This window comes from Chroicocephalus ridibundus, chromosome Z (genome assembly GCF_963924245.1).
Source record: "Chroicocephalus ridibundus chromosome Z, bChrRid1.1, whole genome shotgun sequence".
Taxonomy (NCBI): domain Eukaryota; kingdom Metazoa; phylum Chordata; class Aves; order Charadriiformes; family Laridae; genus Chroicocephalus; species Chroicocephalus ridibundus.
The window spans coordinates 57,101,615-57,120,205 of NC_086316.1; the positions used below are offsets into that span (position 1 = coordinate 57,101,615).

General features: G+C 40.3%; 1 protein-coding gene across 5 annotated transcripts in view; it reads right to left on the reverse strand.

Moving 5' to 3' along the window:
- Window positions 1-10,780: 10,780 nt before the first annotated feature.
- The window catches only part of SMARCA2 (SWI/SNF related, matrix associated, actin dependent regulator of chromatin, subfamily a, member 2), a 118,060-nt gene continuing 110,249 nt past the window's right edge, over window positions 10,781-18,591 (reverse strand). For all 5 annotated transcript variants that reach the window (XM_063321264.1, XM_063321265.1, XM_063321266.1 and 2 more), the window contains 5 exons: window positions 18,146-18,251; window positions 17,375-17,476; window positions 13,663-13,795; window positions 12,370-12,512; window positions 10,781-11,738 (listed from right to left, as the gene is read on the reverse strand). In XM_063321264.1, coding sequence (XP_063177334.1) covers window positions 11,703-11,738; window positions 12,370-12,512; window positions 13,663-13,795; window positions 17,375-17,476; window positions 18,146-18,251 — 520 coding nt within the window. In that variant the 3' untranslated portion in view covers window positions 10,781-11,702. The remainder of the gene's footprint in view (window positions 11,739-12,369; window positions 12,513-13,662; window positions 13,796-17,374; window positions 17,477-18,145; window positions 18,252-18,591) is intronic.

Consider the following 18,591-nt stretch of genomic DNA (forward strand, 5'->3'; position numbering starts at 1 on the left):
GTTCTAAAAACTGAAATTTAAAGAAAACCCATTTATGCAGAAAGGTATTAGTTGAACAACAAACTGCATCTACACTGCATCTTAACGGTTGGATTCTATGATCTTAACGGTCTTTTCCAAGCTAAATGATTCTATGATTCTACATGGTCCATCTGCCCACAGAGATGTAAAATTTAGTATTGCAGCAATCAGCCTGGCTTTACACACATCTGCCTCCACAGAAGGGTTTCAGAAAGGTTATTCTCAGTTGCTGTTAAGGACATTGTACTACCTCAAAGTGTGACCAGCCAGTGGGGATTTGTTCAGGGAATGCACAACTGCATCTCACTTCACTGCTTCATCGGTAAAAATTACTGGCATTGACTGGTCAGTGCATGAGTTTGCAGGGTAGACCTCTCCAGAAGTTCAGATTATTCCCCCCCCAGCTTCAGTGGTACAGTTTAATTTGTTAAACTCCGTTGTTTTCCTTCACTTTTTTTGCTGATTTTGTACCAGCAAAATAATTTAGTGGTGACAAAGCATGGAAGGTGAAGGCAGAAAAAAGAGTCTTGAATTCTCCCTTCTGCTACCTGGTGCTGAAATCAAATCACAAACTTTCGCCCGCAGCCAGTGTTCCCTCCAAGCCCTGGGAAGCGGGTGCCACCTTCTTTGCCTCAAGGTAGCTGGGAGCTCAAGCATCGCATGGACCCTCAAACCACTCCACGCTGTGCCAGGATGGTGGCAAGGCGGTGCTGCAAGGTCAGAGGGGGCATGTTGGTTCTGTCACGCAGTGAAGCCTTGCTGGCATCTTCTCAGGTCCTCCAGACAAGGTGAAAGAACATGAGCAATTACTTGTTTTCTATTTGCAAACAAACAAACAAAAAAGGAAAAATAAAAATAATAAAAAAAAAAACCACAAAAAAACAAACCCAAAAGTTTGGTAAACTGGAAGACCCTGACCTGTCAAAGCCACAGCAAGGGAGATCTCCCCACCTGCCCTGGGAGCTGCTTTTAAGCTGGGCTCTTGCTTTTGGTCCCTGCCTGAGCTGTGTCACCAGTGGGCCCCGCCTGGCCATGGGTCCCACTGAGCTAGGATAACCTGCAGGCTGATGTCCGAGCATGACCTTGGCCATGTCCCCAACCCCATGGCCAGACCCTGGTCATTGTCATGGGCCTGACCAGCTGCCACCTGCAGCTCCCAGCTCCCCCTTGCCCTGCTCTTCGTTTTCCCTCCCTGACAGTTCTATTCCCGTTTCCTATTCCAAAAACATTGTCTGTCCCAGAGATGTCAAATTATGCCTTAATTTATACCTGTAATATGTTATAGGTGCATTAATTCACAAGGAGAAAAAAATAGTTAAAGAGCCTGAAGTACATGCGCATTAATCAAATGCCTTCCTCATGCAGTAGTCATTGTTTTATGCACCTTTTTTTAGGTTTGCTGAAGTTTTCAGTTGTTGCACCATACCAAAGGCTGGGTTATGTTTCCAACATGCTGAGATAGCATGAAAATACTCCATTGCTATGTATGTGTTTAAAGTCAGGATCACCTCTGTCATAAAACCAAGAAGCTGATGGATTGCTTAAGGAAATATTACTGCAAAGCATATTTTTCCCACTGAAACCCAAGAAAGCTAAGTACTTACATCCCTAAAGGTTTTTTTGTGTGTTTGCTTGAATCAATTTTCTTTGGTAGTGTTAGCATGTTGATAAAATCTAAAGAGTCCCATCAGGCTTGAGATACACCAGTGCTGTACGGAGGTTCTTGGAGAAATTTTTCCTCTTTTTTGGTCTATTGAAGAAATAGATGCATTCCTTTACCAAGAGGGTGGTCAAACACTGGAACAGGCTTCCTAGAGAGGTGGTCGATGTCCCAACCTGTCAGCGTTTAAGAGGCATTTGGACAATGCCCTTAACAACGTGCTTTAACTTTTGGTCAGCCCTGAACTGGTCAGGCAGTTGGACTAGATGATCATTGTAGGTCCCTTCTAACTGAAACATCATATTGTATTGTATTGTATTGTATTGTATTGTATTGTATTGTATTGTATTGTATTCTATTCTATTCTATTCTATTCTGTTCTATTCTATTTTATGAGAGTGGAAAAAGGTGAAACATAAGCAAAACGTTGAAGCTAACAATTGAGTAAAGAGGCTTTTAAACTGTTTTTTAAGCTTGCAATTAAGTGCTTCTAAAGCAAAACGTAAGTATCTTTTCTAGCATCTAGTGATGCCGTCTGTATTTGAGTTTGCATGTCCTCATGCTCACTGTCTTCATGTTTCTGGCAGTTCTGCTATAATTCTTTTGTTTAGTTGGGTTTGTTTATTTTTGTTGGTTTGGTTGGGTTGGGTTGTGTTCGGTTTTTAGTATGTTTCAGGTTTGGGTCTTTTTTTACTCCAGCATGTATACTACAGAGTAAGTCAACTCCACAGCTTCATTTTTCAGTGAAAAACACATCAATCTGTATTGTATCAGAATATCTGGAGTTGAAGCAGAAAAGGATTTCTGGCCTCTTAGGAAAGCATGACACATTGAACCAGCACCATGCTACAACTGCCTTCTGATGCTTTGGGAGGAAAGGAGGTCAATGAGTAGGATCAGTCAAGACTTTGAGGTCTGTAAAAGTTCACAGGAGCCTGAGAAGGGAAATTAAATCATATGGCATTTAGCAAAAACATAAACAGAGGGAAGGAAAGGATGTAAATCTGGTATCCAGGGTGGAGCAGGATGATTCTGTAATGGGGTTTATACATGCATGTAAATATTGCTATTTTCCAATTGTAGCAACATACATTTTTCATCTTTCAGAAAGATTCTAAGAGATCGTGTTTTCTAGTATTTTTCAAATGGACTATTTATTCCCCATTTCTTCTATATCTTGGACATATTAATTTTTAAACCTTGGGATACTTTGGACAAGAGTTTTGGGATCCAGTGGAACTCTGCTGAAGAACGAGCGCTAGCAAAAGCACAGTGTTCATACGCCTTGGGACAGCATACGTCCCAAGCCCAAACCAAATTTAAACCCTCACTATAGACAGTTGCCTTCCAAAGCTGTTGTATGAGTCCACAAACAGCACAGAGGAAAGGCGAAAGTGCAGAATAGTATACATAACATAAGCTTCTCTTCAAGTTAGGTGTAATTCATTCCTCTTCTACAGCAGGATTTCAGTGAGTGCCAGCTGAGGGACAGCTTTGCTGAGGTGTTTGTCCATGACCACTGTGAATCCTGATCTGCAGACTCGGAGGTTTAATAGCAAATTGCAAGTCAGAGATATATAGAGATACAAAAGCTGAGGGGTACAGGAATATTTCTATTCCTTTTGTACATTATACTATTTATTCTTTATAATGGAAGCCTATCACAGTGGGTAGGAGAAGAGCACGAATTTCAGACAAAATCTCAGCGAGCCTGACTTTTCTTTCTTTCCTCCAGAACATAGAAAACAGTCTGCTTTCCACTCACTGTACACTTCCAGGTAGATCCTATCACTGCTGGCCCTCCCAAAATATTTTGTCTTGTGATGTTGGAAATCTAGACTCTTCTTATGCTACATCACAGTTCACATGAAAGTAGGAGTAATCATGCAGATGTGAATTAGAAAAAAAGCACCATTCATGAAAAATAAAAACTATTGCTACAAAGCTCAAAGGATCAATAGCAAGATCTGAAATCCGGCAGCTTAATTTCCATTCAGGTTGGAGGAAATAAAAGACGAGCTTGAATTTATTCAGACAAGAAGTTCTACTATTTGTCATTCACCTGCTGGTTTACATGAAATATTGGCGGCATAACTCAATTTCCTATTGGACAGGTATCCTCAGTGCAAATCTGGCAGTGACCGAGATGCACTGGACTTCTAAAAATACTCACGACTGAAGGGCATAAAGACCAAGATATCCCTTTAGCCTATACGGGCGGTTTCTCCCATTCAAATTTGGAAACATTTTCATGGGTACCTGATCATTTACAAGCAAAAGATGAAAATTCAGCTGTGAATCTCCTACGACAAATATTTTGTTGCCAATTTGTAATAATCTACGCCAAGCATTAATAATTACATAAATAGGACCAGGGATTTCATTTAGTATTAATCCTCCCTGCTGTCTCCCAGCCTGGACTCCCCCAGGCACGGGCTGCTTGAACTGCCTGTCTGAGGTCTGTTGCTTGAGAAAGCAGATTTCCCTGGGCTCTCCTGCCCTCCTTCCCCTGCAGCGATGAAGAAGCTCCTTGCTGGAATGGAGAGACCATGTGGCCAGAGAATGGCCGTCAGAGACTCCACGGACTAACACGGTTCCTCACAGCCCTCTGAAGGCATGACTGCAAGACCTTTTCTCAGGCTGAAATTCATTTCCGTGTTACAGATTAAGACAGGCTTCAGCAGAGATTTCGAAAATTACTTTCTCGATCATGAAAGTAGCTATTTTTTAAAATTCCCACTCATTCCTCATGTACTGATTTTCATTTTTGTTTAAAAGTTCTCCAGGATTTTCCCCTCGTAAAATCAAATTTTCCCTGCTATCTAAAATCTTAAAGGCAAAACACAATCCTCTGCAAAGAGGGATCATTTAATATTCAGTCGATGGCTTACTGCCTTTGGCACAATTGAATCCAGTGTAAACCTTGGCACTGACTTCCAGGTGTAAAAGCTATCAGAAAACAGCCGATACATTTATGTGAGACAGAGAGTATTTTCTGGCAAAACTGGAGGGGAAAATAAGCCCTACCAGTGAAGGTGCAAAAAGATAATACACATGTGACCTTCCTAAAATGTTTACACCTGCAGTGAGCGCAGCCTTCAGAGAAGTATTTTCTGTAGCTCTCGTCACAGAAGAATATTTTCTCTAACCTCTGTACAAAGGTTAAAAAGCGTACACTGAAATGCCATGTTTATCTTTCCAGCGTTTTTTTTCAGGACTTGAATGCTGTAGTCAAGTCAAACAGTGACATCACATGGTGTACCATCAGACCTTGTGCTCGCTGAGGAGCAGGCACCCGGCGCTGCAGTTGAACCCGGACAGAGGAATAAAGGCTGGCTTTACTCAAACAGGGCTGTCATTTGATGGGCCCTAGTGCTTATTAACGAAGCATATGGTAAGTCTGAGGTGGGGGCTGATGGCTGAAAAGGGTGACAGGATGTTAGGAGTCACGATGTGTTGGAAACGGTCTTCTGTCAAGTCCTCGGGGGACCTTTTGCTCTCTTTTTGAGCAGCAAAGTATGAAGTTATCTCATATGAAGAATCTTTTTTTAAACAATGCGTGAATTCTGTACAGTAGGTATATTTTTTGGTTTAAAATTACCTTTTCATGAAGCTTTCACTGCCTGGCACTGTGTTTGTTCATCCTGTGTCTGGACAGAAGCAATTCAGGGATAAGTAAAAAAATATTTTGCTGTGCAAGCTCATTTAACTAGAGATCGCTTTTTGCTCAGCGACTCCAAAGGACAAATGGCCTCAGGGAGACCACTTGATGGGCCTGAAGGCAGGTGAGGTGGCTGGAGGTGGAAGGCACACCGTGACACAGGTGATGCCTTTGCTATTTTGCAGGGCCAGTGTCTGTGATTCACTTTACCTACCTAACGTTACCCTGGCTGATCCCACAGAGTTACATTAAAGGAGGCTATGGCAGCAAGCAAGTGGAAAGGAGAACAGTGACGCAGACATCTCCAGGGAGAATGCCATGAACTCTTGGAAAGTGGTGAGAAAGCCAGCTGCGACCGCCTGCTACCAGAAAGATAACAGGATTGTTCCCCAAGGCCAGAAACCTCTTCTCAGACAGATGTTAGGCCATTAAAACAAGCAGTCTCACAGAGGCAACCAGCGCTCTGTGATCAGAGGAACAGTGACACAGGCAGAACAGGCAGCAAGGCTACCTGCTGAATTCAGCAGGGACGTCACCGGCGGGTATGAGATGGTTGCGCTCACTTGAGCTCTGAGAGGTGATGAGCTGCCCACTTTGCCTCCTTTATTAATCCCCGTGCACCATCCAGGGAAACATGTTCGCCTGGAAGAGCCGCTGTGAATCAGTTTCTACTCCAGGGACCACAGCAGCAATATCTCTCCGGTGCCAACTTGCAATGGGACCTGGCACAGTTGTAAAGGCAGAACGCGCCAGCCCCAGACGTAGTCAGAATGACAGAATAACTGCACGGCACCTCCTAAGAAAAAATGTGTCACTCAGGTGCTTATGAAGAATAAACTCAAGCTTCTCCCTTTAACCCCCAGCCTAGTGGCTGGGTCTCAAGCGGGCTGAACCTGTTCTGGGAACAAGGAGGAGGCTTTGAAGTGAGTCTGAGTGACACAGGAGAGAGTAATATCCTTTTCAATTTGTTTACCCCTAAGCAGAAATGATCAACTTGCCAGATATAGGACAAGCATGTGGTTTTTTCTGTTGTTGTTTCTAAAACCTGTCCATCTCATGAAAATCATTGTAATGTACAGTGGTATGGGCCCTGATACACAGTGTCTCTGTATCTTCCAGATTCCCAAGAAATAGTGAAAAATTTGATTAATGATGCAGGGTAAGTGATTTTCCCATAAGCACTCAAGATGACCAGGATTTAAATCTTGACTGTCACATCGCAACACTAGGATCTAAGGACAGCATGAAGAAATGGCACCAAAAGATACATTCAGTGGTGCAGCAACAGAAGTTGGTCTAATAGGGGTTTACAAAGCAGAAGTAAAATGCTCTTATTTTGACAAGCTCGCCCCTTATGTAGTTCAAATGAATTGTTAAATTTTAAATACCTACCGTAATTACTATTTCTAAGTGTTTAGGTGCACCGACATGGAATACTTACCATCCTTTGTCCATCTGCAGAATGTCAGACATGCTCAGCTTCACTGCTTTGTTCCTTGACCTTAAGAACTGCTCAAAGAAACTTCAAGAACTGCAGGAGCACTGACGTGTCCCTAGGGTTGTGCCAGCAGACAACAGCACTAATAGCAACAAGGTGTCCCGGTTTCAAGAAACGAAAAGCCCTAAGTGAATGGTCAGACAATGCCTTTTTCCTCCATCTTCTCTCTCTCATTCATGTTAGAAGGCCAAAGGAGATGGGAAGTAATGCTGCACAATGAAGCAGGAACTGCTTCAAGTCTGTAAGGTATCCAAGTGCACATAACATTGATTTCAATGGAAGATGATGGACAGAAGAGCAACTATGCTGGAAGCCCAAAGGGAGAATGTACATAACAGATACTAATACAGTAAAATGGGATATGAACCATAATACCAATAACACAAGCAGATATAAATCTGTCTCCTCTACATTCTATCTCTTGTCCAGTCCAGCAAGATGAGGGGTGAGGGACTCCCAAAACGATATACAATTCTACTACAAAGGAGTCAAAATTGTGCATCATTCACCCCTTCACCTGCCCTGGACCTACTTCCCCCTGCTTCCTTAGCATCAACACACACACATCAACTACTTTTGCTAACCCCTTTTATGAACATACAGAACTTGATTAACAGTCAAGTTTCAGCTTACAGTTCAAGTCCTTATTCAAAATTGAAAATGGATTTTTTTGTAGGAATTTTAAAATACTTCAGAGGTGTTTCAGAGGATGAAAATGAGGGTAAAGTAAGAGACTAGTCTAAAAATCCCTTTATAAAAACTTCTCATTTTGTTTTTCACGTTGTGACCTATTTTGTAGACTAGGCCATGTGTTCCGTAAGCCCTTATTGTCCACGCATTTTTAATGAAAACATGACAGTAGATTGGGCATTATTAATAGAGCTATTAATGAGCTCCTTGGGTCGTTGACAGGACTGAGCTATTTTGAGGCTTACTATTGCATCACTGCCTTACCGTGCACAGAAGCTGTGGCAGTATTTGCCATGATACACCCTGCCATGTGTCTCTGCCTCAACAACCGCTGAATTGCCGGCTTGATTCATGAGCTGAGCGAGTGAAGAGTACACCTCCCAGAGGCGGTGGTGGGGTAACACCCGGACACTTTTATTCTAAAAGCAGCATACGTGGCAAGGAAAGCAAAAATGCATGTGGGTCTGAAAACACAGCCAGTGCAATACTTTGCATTCAGGACCAGACACGTTCATGAAGGCAGCTGTTTATATTAATGAGTAAAAGGTTTTGCATTTTCTTCGTTTCTTTCATAAGGTGTGTGAGGGGAAAAGAAAGAATACTAATAGCATCTGAAATGTATAAAAGCTGTTAAAGGTTATTCATCTGGCCCACTTACACTGCTGCCTACTTCCCAGGAGAAGCAGATGCAACAAGAAAACTTCCCGCTATTTACTTCACTTTGCTTAACTGCCTCAGTGCCCAAGCTACACCATTTCCAACCTTACCAGACATTTTTCTGAAAATAACGTAGGAAATGAGTTAATTTCCCTCAGTATGGATAGTAGTACTGTGCTTTTATTTGTGTATTGTCCGAAAGGTATTCCAAGTCCATGTGAATTTGTACTAGAAAGAGAATCCTATAAAAGAAAAAGTGTGCTTCCATCTCTAACAGGGTTTTTTACGTACCTTAAAAAAAGACTTACTCCTCCTTTTTTGTAAAGAATTTGGAAGGTTACATCTGACAATTATTTACCCAGAACCTTTTTCTTCATATAGTGATGTGCTGAGAATACCAGAAAAAAACCCTCATCTTGAAAAATGCAGTAAATTCATACAGAAAAAGAGCAAGACAACAATTAAAAATTACTCTGGCTAGAGACAAATTCCAATTTTAAGCAAAGTAACAGGACCAACTGCAGCAGAGGCACATGCATGACTTAACAGTCATAAATCAATTTTAATCTAATGATAAAAATAATTGCACTTTTTCTTGAAACTCTGAGGGAAAATTGAAAATATTTTAAAATTATTTAGACCTGATAAAACAAAAACTGCAGCTAAGAATTCAAATGTATTTCTTCATGCAAACTAATACCCTCATATGGCCTATAGCTGTTGACTAAAAAAAAAAAGTTACTTTAATTTTTAACAGAAATATTGGGTCTTCTTATTTCGTTTTTATTCTCCAGCTGAACACTCATCTGTAAATAATGAGTTCTTGAAAAATAAATCAAACTGGGTCACTGCAAAGTCATGAGGGACTCTGGGGATTGGTAACGTGATACTGTGCCTTTTACATGTAAGTTGCCAGTTTAAACCCAGTCTAGGCCAGCAGTGTCTGAAGCCTACTGCCAGATGTTTTGTGTCATGCATAACGGGTTGGTAGACTAAGTTAATTTTGCAGTGAAAAAATAACATTTATACATGGTCTCATGAAACTGTTACTGAAGATAGAAAGGCTTCTGTAAACCAAACTACGCCATATCACAGAATCATAGAATGGCTCAGGCTGGCTGGGACCTCTGGAAGGCCCCTGCTCTTGCAGGGCCACCTACAGCCAGTTGCTCAGGACTGTGTCCAGACGGCTTTTGAGTATCTCCAAGAAGGGATGGTCCACAGCTTCTCTGGGCAACCTGTGCCAGGGCTCAGCCATGCTCACAGTAAAAAAGTGTTTCCTGATATTCAGAGGGAACCTCCTGTGTTTCAGTCTGGGCCCACTGCCTCTGGTCCTGTCACTGGGCACCACTGGAAAGAGCCTGGCTCTGCCTTCTTTGCACCCTTCCTTCAGATACTAATTTGCATCAATAAGGTGCCTTTGAGCCTTCTCTTCTTCAGGCTGAACGGTTCCAGCTCTCCCAGCCTCCCTTTGTATGCCATATGCTCCAGTCCTTTAACCATATTGGTGTCCCTTTGCTGAACTTGCTCCATTATGTCCATGTCCCTCTTCTACTGGGCAGCCCACCACTGGACAAAGCACTCCAGATATATCTCACCAGTGCTGAGTAGAGGGGAAGGACCACCTCCCGGGACATGCTGGCAACACTCCTCTTAATGCAGTCCAGGCTACTGTTAACCTTCTTTGCCACAAGGGTGCATTGTTGGCTCACGTTGAACTTGATGTCCACCAAGACCACCAGGTTGTTTTCTGCAAAGCTGTTTGGCCATCATCAATTGGTCTCATCAACGTGGCCCTCTGATATCAGTGGTACCTCTCTGTGAAATACAGGGTCTTCCATTCCGATAGGGCATGCACACACTAAGAATGAAATGTTTGAAATTGCTAAAACTAAGCAAAGCTGACTTATCTCAGTGCAGGGCTAATACACACAAATGGGCAGCAGAAAAACTTACAAATCGCTTTTCAACTAAGCTAGAAAAATCTGAAGCAATTAACATGCTGCAAGACAGTATAAAAAGAGATGCTGATGTTGACACAGTTGAGACAACCAAGAAATGCTCTGTTTACAAATTTGTACATTTTCTACTCAATATATGTTCAAACCTAAGTTTTGATTTTCCAGAGTAGCAACATTAACTGTAGATATGTAGTTCAAATCTTTACACTATCACATCTTAGTGCATCACAACCCTGATACCTCAAGATAATACTTAAAATAAACTGACTTATATGTGGGCTGACTGCCTGCATAACTCATTGTATTCATGCCCACTTGAGGCCTATGGACATACGTTTCCTGAAATAAAAAGAAATGTTTATTTTATTGCTTAATCGCTTCAATTGTAATTAGGTAATGAACTACACTTTCACTTCAAGGTACTATCTTACTACTTCAATTTTATTATTCTTATTTTAACGTGTATTGCATATCTTCTTTCCGTCTCTGAAGATACTTCTATGGTATTTGAATGAGTTCTTATTTTACATTCAGGACAGACCACGGTGGACCTTTCTACAGGAGACATTCCTGCCCTCTTGTCCCTACTATAAAAGGATTTTTGTGGAACTCATAACACAAGGCCGCATCTATTAAGCTAAATTATCTCTTTTATTAGGAAAGCACCAACACCACATTCTTCAAAATTACTGGAATTTTATTTGCCTCAGGCTTATGACTTGCAACCAAAGACATTGTGCAAAGAAAGCAAAGATTAAGTACACTTTAGGGAAAAGGTGATAATCCACATTGGTAACATAGAAGATCAGTCTGATGAAAGAAGCCATCCATTACACTATATAGATTGCAATATTCAATAGCATGTTTTTAACCCAACTTTTTTAATCGAGGAAAAAAAAGTTAAGCAAAGTTTACAGTAGACATAAATCTGATACAATTCAAAAAGCATTTTTCTGAAGATCGTCAAGCGTAAAGTGGAAAAACGTATATATGGGACAAGGTGGATGAAGGCTAACTACTGTACATTTATAAGCTATTAAAGAAAGTTGCATATATGTACCACAGTGTAAAAAACCAATACAGAACAAATAAAAACTTTTAAAACTGCCTGATTAAAAATAAAATAACCAGTGGCTTTTAATGGCTTCTCCTGGTTATCAATGCTACAAAACTTTTTTTTTTATGTCTTTCTGATGCCACTGAAAAACATCCTATCGAATGACAAAACCAGGCACAATCAAATCATTACCGAGTTAAAACCAGTCCATAGAAATATACTATCAAACCACATTTTCCATCAAAAGCTTTTTTTTTGTTGCTTTGTTTTAAAATCTTTTGAGGCCCATTTGGTCACAATATTTTACATTTTTTTCCTTTTTTACACCATGATATCATATGTTTGTCTGGCACTATCCTAAAGCTAATTTATAGAGAATGAGAATACAGAAACAACCCAATGTCTATTTGACAAAATGAATTCACTGGGTGTAAAATAGGAGCAGGGAGAAGAGAAGGGGGAGGGGTCAGTTCTGCCAAGAAAATAAACCCTATGGATCACTCATCATCACTTCCGCTTGCTTCCGACTGGTCCTAGAGGTAAGAGACACAAGACAAGTCAGAAATTCTTTGCCAGCTATTCTGTGGAATTTGTTAAAGAAGGAAAAAAAAGAGAAAGTAAAAGGAAGAAAATTGACAAACTGACAAATCAAGGTAGCCTTAAGAAAGTTACTACGTTATCTAATACTTCGCTCTCGTGACATTTCATTTAATTGCTGTAGGCTTCTTTAAAGAAGGGAAGACACAGAGTCAGGAAACACCAGATCTTTCTTTGTATCCAGACATTTAAAAACAAATGGGAAGAGGTCTGTTTTCATTTGCAGCAACAGTAGAAGTATCCCCAATAAAAATAAAAATCAAGCTAAGAGTTTTTCATCTGTGGACAAAAGCAAACAGACCATGAGGTTTAAAGTTTCAATGAAAGTAGGAACAGCTCCAATAAATAAGCTCCAAACTTCTTGGACTTCTTGTCTTTCAGCACTGGGAGCAGATCTCATAAGCACAGCCAGACACCGTTAACACCCCCTCCCAATTTTCTCAAGATGATCAATCCAGATTAAAAATGTGCTTAAGCATGAATAGTTGAGAATTCTGACAGCAAGCAGGACAGGGTAGAGACGCAACCACTGCAACCACTTCCACAGTCTCACGGAACAAAACTTACATTTTCATCTTGATCCTCATCACTATCATCATCACTCACAACAGGCTTGGCTTTTGCTCGGCTTTGCCTCTTCTTGCCTTTTCCTTTCTCCCGAGTTTTTTCATCCTTCTTATTTAGCTTGATTTTGACTTTCACTGATTTTGCTGCAAAAATTTTAACAGCATACATGAATGTAACTTTCACTTATCAACTTTTAAATGCTGTCTTTGTTTACAGAAATTCACCCCTGGCAGCAGCCTGGAAAGATATTCCCCTCTGCTCTTTATCTGGAGTGTGGAACAAGGAAGCAGAGGTATTTGCTTTTACGTCTCTACTTCTTGATAGTTTTAACAGTAACTTGTATTAAACTACAAAGAATAACTTGAAGTTGACCATGTGCATCTTCTTTTCGCTGTCAAAATGCATGGTGTCTGCAGGGAGTATATGGTCCTGTGAGAAGACACACATCTAAAAATATTTTCTTCCTCGCACAAAGAAATATTTATCCCCTGTACAAACAGACAATTTTTTTATTTTAAACTATAGAAATGCTATGTCACGGTGACTGGCAAATTTTGAACTGACACCTTTCTGAAGAACATGTTGAATTCCCAGTTCCAGAATATCCACTCATTTCCAAATGAACTGCTAAAGTTGTATGCTTTGCACACCCATGTGATGTACTTGGAAGAGTAGCTCAGGGCCAAGTACGACAGTTCCTGTAACCATACTGACGGGGTAGCTGGAGAGTATGGGTAGATGTATGGGGTGGCAGAAAGTGGAATGAAGGTATCCCTTCTTTTCCACTGTGTCATGTTTCCAAGTCTGCAGAGACTGAATGAGTGTCACCTCCTGCTTCTGAAACAATCGGAGTTTCACTTAGTCCTTGCCGCACTGAAGAATATTTGCAACATCTTCTGGTTCTTAACCCGTTTGATATGTCACACCATGCCCAAAGGCTGACCACCCATAGATAAAGACTGTCTCTAGCCTTTCCAGCCACTTCTATTTACAAATAACACGAACAGGACCAGAAGGGTTTACAAACGCTCATGGCCAGTCACATCTATTTTCACAAAGCACATCTGTGATTCACTTCTGGCTTAGAAATAATTTAGTATACTCTAAGAGGTATAGCCAGAACACACAGCCGAAGGCCTTAAGCTGAATGTTAACACCCACAGCAGCAAACTTAGTAAGTTACTTTCACCAATGTAAAACAGAACCTTATAATCAGTCTCCATGCAGAAACTAAAAAACCTCCCCTTCCATCCCCAGATGTACTTTCTTCTCAGTATTTAGCAGGGGACTCACATTCTGATTCTGATTCTTCTTCTTCCTCATCTTCTTCATCATCATTGCTTTCATCCTCACTTTCTTCTTCTTTGGCAATCTTTTGTCGTGCGCTTTTGAACACAGACTGAAGAACAATGGAATCCTCATAGATCTACAGTATGAATACAAGCCTATGTCAGAACTGTAAAGTCAAGCAGTATAAAAACTTCACAGCATAGACCTAAATTTCCAGTGCAAACCCACATAGTATATGGCCTTTTCAAATACTGAACAACAATGCTTTTTGCATGAATTTTACAAGAAATGCCAACATTAATTTTTCATGCTCTAAATGAAGAAATTTGTCAATAGTGAGCCACAAAAATACAACTCTTAAAATGCATTATATCTAAAATGTTCAGTTAGAGTGTTTTTCTTATTATTTTTATTATCACAGGAACTATTGTGTATTTTCATTAGATCATAACAGCCTTGAAAAACTGCCAAAGCAACAAACTTCAGCAGTAAGCAGCTTAATTAAAAAATGGGTTATAGTCTAGCAGTACAGTTGATAATGACAAATGGCTCATGTTGATTATCCTTAGTTTTTTCTAAAATCCGAACTGGCTACAAGGAAAATAAATTATGCCAAGCAGCTCATTCCTTCCCTCCTCTAAGATCTAAAAAGATTGAAAAAAAAATCAGTGCTTGTTCTAAACTTAGCACCTGTTCTCAAACATTCTGTAGCTTGCCAAGTATATTGGGTACATCAGATTTCTCCTTAACTGCAAGCTTGAGGGGACTCTCCAGAATGAGAGGACTACATTTGGTTTGTAACACATTTCTCAGATTAACACAGTAAAAATCTTGTTGTCTTGCTGAGTATCCGTCTGGGACTTCATAATCACCTTAACAAACAAACTTGAACATTTAGTTTTGTAAAATGTCAGAAGCCATGCACTGGACAATTCAGCACTAGTCAATTAAGAATAGTTAATAGAAGGATAGAGAGTCATAGATTGTATTTGGTTTTATGATCATTCTCACTTGAACTACTTTGTCTGTCATACTTTGGCTTTGGCTACATTTGTCTAAATTACAGGCCTTCCCGTATAAAGGGACACCAGGTATTTGTGAGAAAGCGAATGTAAGGATTTTTGGCTGCCATTATACTATGAACAATATAATTATATTATAATATTATTATAATTATTAGATACATATAATTATGACCAACGACAAAACTCATGACAAATCTTATGTTTCAATAGTTTTAACCCCTTACATGTCTGTGTTTCATTTGACCATCACAACATGAAAAACTTTTCAAATTGCTGAGGTTGCGTTGAGGACAAAAGCCTCGAACCACAAAGTCTGTCTCTCCCTGGAAACACCTCATAAAAAAAAAACCCTGGACAGGCTGGATCGATGGGCCAAGGCCAATGGTATGAGGTTCAACAAGGCCAAGTGCTGGGTCCTGCACTTTGGTCACAACAACCCCATGCAGTGCTACAGGCTTGGGGAAGTGTGTCTGGAGAGCTGCCCAGCAGAAAAGGACCTGGAGGTGTTGGTCGACAGACATCTGAATATGAGCCAGCAGTGTGCCCAGGTGGCCAAGAAGGCCAACAGCATCCTAGCCTGTTGCAGGAATAGTGTGGCCAGCAGGAGCAGGGAAGTGATCGTCCCTCTGCACTCAGCACTGGTGAGGCCCCACCTCGAATACTGTGTCCAGTTTTGGGCCCTTCACCACAAAAAAGGCATTGAGGTGCTGGAGTGGGTCCAGAGAAGGGCAACAAAGCTGGTGAGAGATCTGGAGAGTAAGTCTTACGAGGAATGGCTGCTGGAACTGGGGTTGTTCAGCCTGGAGAAAAGGAGGCTGAGGGGAGACCTTATGGCTCTCTACAACTACCTGAAAGGAGGTTGTAGTGAGGTGGGGGTCAGTCTCTTCTCCCAGGTAACAGGTGATAGGACAAGATGAAACAGCCTCAAGTTGTGCCAGGGGAGATTTGGGCTGGATGTTAGGAAAAATTTTTACACTGAAAGGGTTATTAAGCATTGGAACAGGTTGCCCAGGTTGAGTCACCATCCCTGGAGCTATTTAAAAGACCGGTAGACATCGTGCTTAGAGATATAGTTTACATTAGTGATGGTTTTTGTCAGAGTTAGGCTGACAGTTGGACTAGATGATCTGAAACGTCCCTTCCAACCTAGGCAATTCTATGATTCACATGGTTCCTGCTTAGATGGAACTGCTGTGCTCCAAGGAAAAGCAGCATGCATGTATGATGCAGAACAACAGAACACACACGTAGAATTTCACTTGAAGCCACTGTGTACTTAAACAACTGCCTGAATTAGTCTTTTGGTTTTGGGTGCGCACCTAAATTATCTAGTTTACTGAAGTGAACTGGTATGTCAGAGCAAAGCTGGACCCAAACTATTACAAAGAACATGAGGCAGCCTTAAAAACTGGTGGACTGCTGTTATCATTAGATATTTGTAGATGTTTTACTGCTATGTGACTAAGCAGTAAACTGGCAATTTACATTTGGACACGTAGCAAAATTTTGTCCCACGCTTCCTATAGTCATTGATTTTCACATCAAAATATTGTTCAGCTGATTTATTTATAGGTTGTTTCCATATAACTGAAGACAGTAAAAACACCAAACGAACATATTACAGAAAACATTTTCTGTCTCTAGATAGCAAAAATACAATCACAAAATGATAAGCTGTATTCAACAATCCTTCATAATTAACTGCATGCTTATTTTAATTTTTAGTTCTCAAATCTTAATATAAACTCCCCAGTTTAGCTAAGGGTCATCAGGAACGTTTAGGAATTTGAAGGATGCATTAGCATTGGCAGCATCAGCCTTCAAGCTTACTTTTACTTAGGTTTAACATCTTTTTTTTTCTCTTGCACATTATAGGAGTTGTCTGTCTTCATGTTCTCTGTTTCAATTTAATGTTGTGTTTGCATCACACTATTTGGACCTCATCTATAAAAACAATCACCCAGGACTATGTTTCACTGTGTTGTGAAACAACTTTCTTACCTGTCTTCCAGATTTTGTAGTCTCTCCTTTTGTGTCAGTGTCCTGTTCTGAATTCACAGCACTGAGCACATGCATGTGTGTGAAACATCTGTTTGAGATGAGAGATCTTTGCCTTCTAAACCTCTGAGACTCATCTGGGATTTATTATTACTGCCTCTTAAAACAGACACTGATCTTTCAACATTAAAAAATAAAAACTAAAAAAACCCCAAGGGTTCAGAGAGTATAAAGCTTCATACACAAAGCTTTACTGCTGGACAAACCCTGAATTTGTATCTTCCATTAGCAGAACTGAAGAGTTCACTACAAGGTATTTCGTCATCATCCTGTCCTAAACTGTACTGTTACATCTGCTCCTTCTGTCATCCGCTGTGGTAAACCCAAGATGATGTATCACTCTACACGCACTGCTTTTTACCATACGTTCAAATAGTCTTACAGCAGCTCTAAACCACACTCAGATCAGAAAAAGCTGATCTCAGAATTAGAGTCAAAACCAATTTCTGTGCATGCACACACTGCAGCTGTGTCCAGTGAATTCTGGATGTTTCTAAGAATCTGGCCATTTTTCTCTATTCAAAGTAAGAATTAAAGCACAGGGTTTATATACATAATATAATAATCCACAAGCACTGACAACATTAGGTAGGAGAAACTTTTATGTTTAGCACAAAGTGCTTCGTTCAGACCTGTGATCCCTCCAGATTGAATGTCTGAGCGTTGTGACACAGCAACATGACATCTTTCTCCAAGTCTCCAAGGCTCCGATACTTATGGTTGCGAATTCTTTCCTGTTGCGTTTGTTGAGGAAATGAAGAGACGTATGGATGGACAGTGGTACAGAAAGAAAAACAGCAGACAGGACACAGAATTAACATTTGATTTCAACACATTAAAAGCTTTCTCTTTAGAAAGCTACAGAAATGGAGCTCTTTTGGTAAAGGAGTTCCAGTTTCTTCTTTCTAGCACAGAAACAAAATAAGCTATGACATAAATGAAAGTCATAGTTATGACATCACCTAACGTGCAACAAAAAGCCTAAACCCCATTCGCCAAACCATGTTTGGATCTGACCTCATTGTTCCGAGATGTGATGCTTGTTTAGGGATGACACATTCCCCTAGAACCATTAAACCTTCACAAATGCTGTGTTTTTACCAAAGATGTGCTTACAGATTCACAATACAGTCTTTGCAAAAAAGACACTGAGATGTCATCTCTGAAAGTGGTGTTCATGTCACACTGCTACATTTTGATTTGACTTTGCAATTACAGTGTTATACTGCAATACACACTAAACAAAATTCCTAACAAGGTGTGTAACCATGTTTAAAACCTAAGCCATAAATACAGGTACATGCAATATTCATGCTGTTGTCATTTTAAAGACAAATTCACGCTCACCCTTCTGTATAACAAAAAGAAATGGAAGAATCTCCACTTCCAAAAAATATTCTTACCTTTATCTTTTTGAAGTCCACCGGTTTTCTAATCAATTCATAATACTCTGGTAATTCTTTTCTAGATGGGAGCTGAATGAAGACTTCACTTAGCTGCCGCCCTGAACTGTTGAGAAAAACAAACCCGCAATGCAAAGAATTACTACAACTTTCTCACAAAGAACCCCCCACACGTATAAGCTCTAATCATAAGGAAAAATAGTAACAAAAAAATCACAAGTTTTTCTTTCAGAGAATTAGAAATTGAACGCTGCTCTGATTTTTTAATTTAGTACAGATAATTAATTTACAATTGAAAACATATCCTTTGCACTGTTGTCCTAACATACTGCCATTATTATAGGACCATATGTGTTGGAGGTTTTATGGAAGCAGGATCAGGATTTCAATCTGAATTCGACAGCGGTTTGTCTAGTACAGTCTTATAATCTTCTCAAGTTTTATTT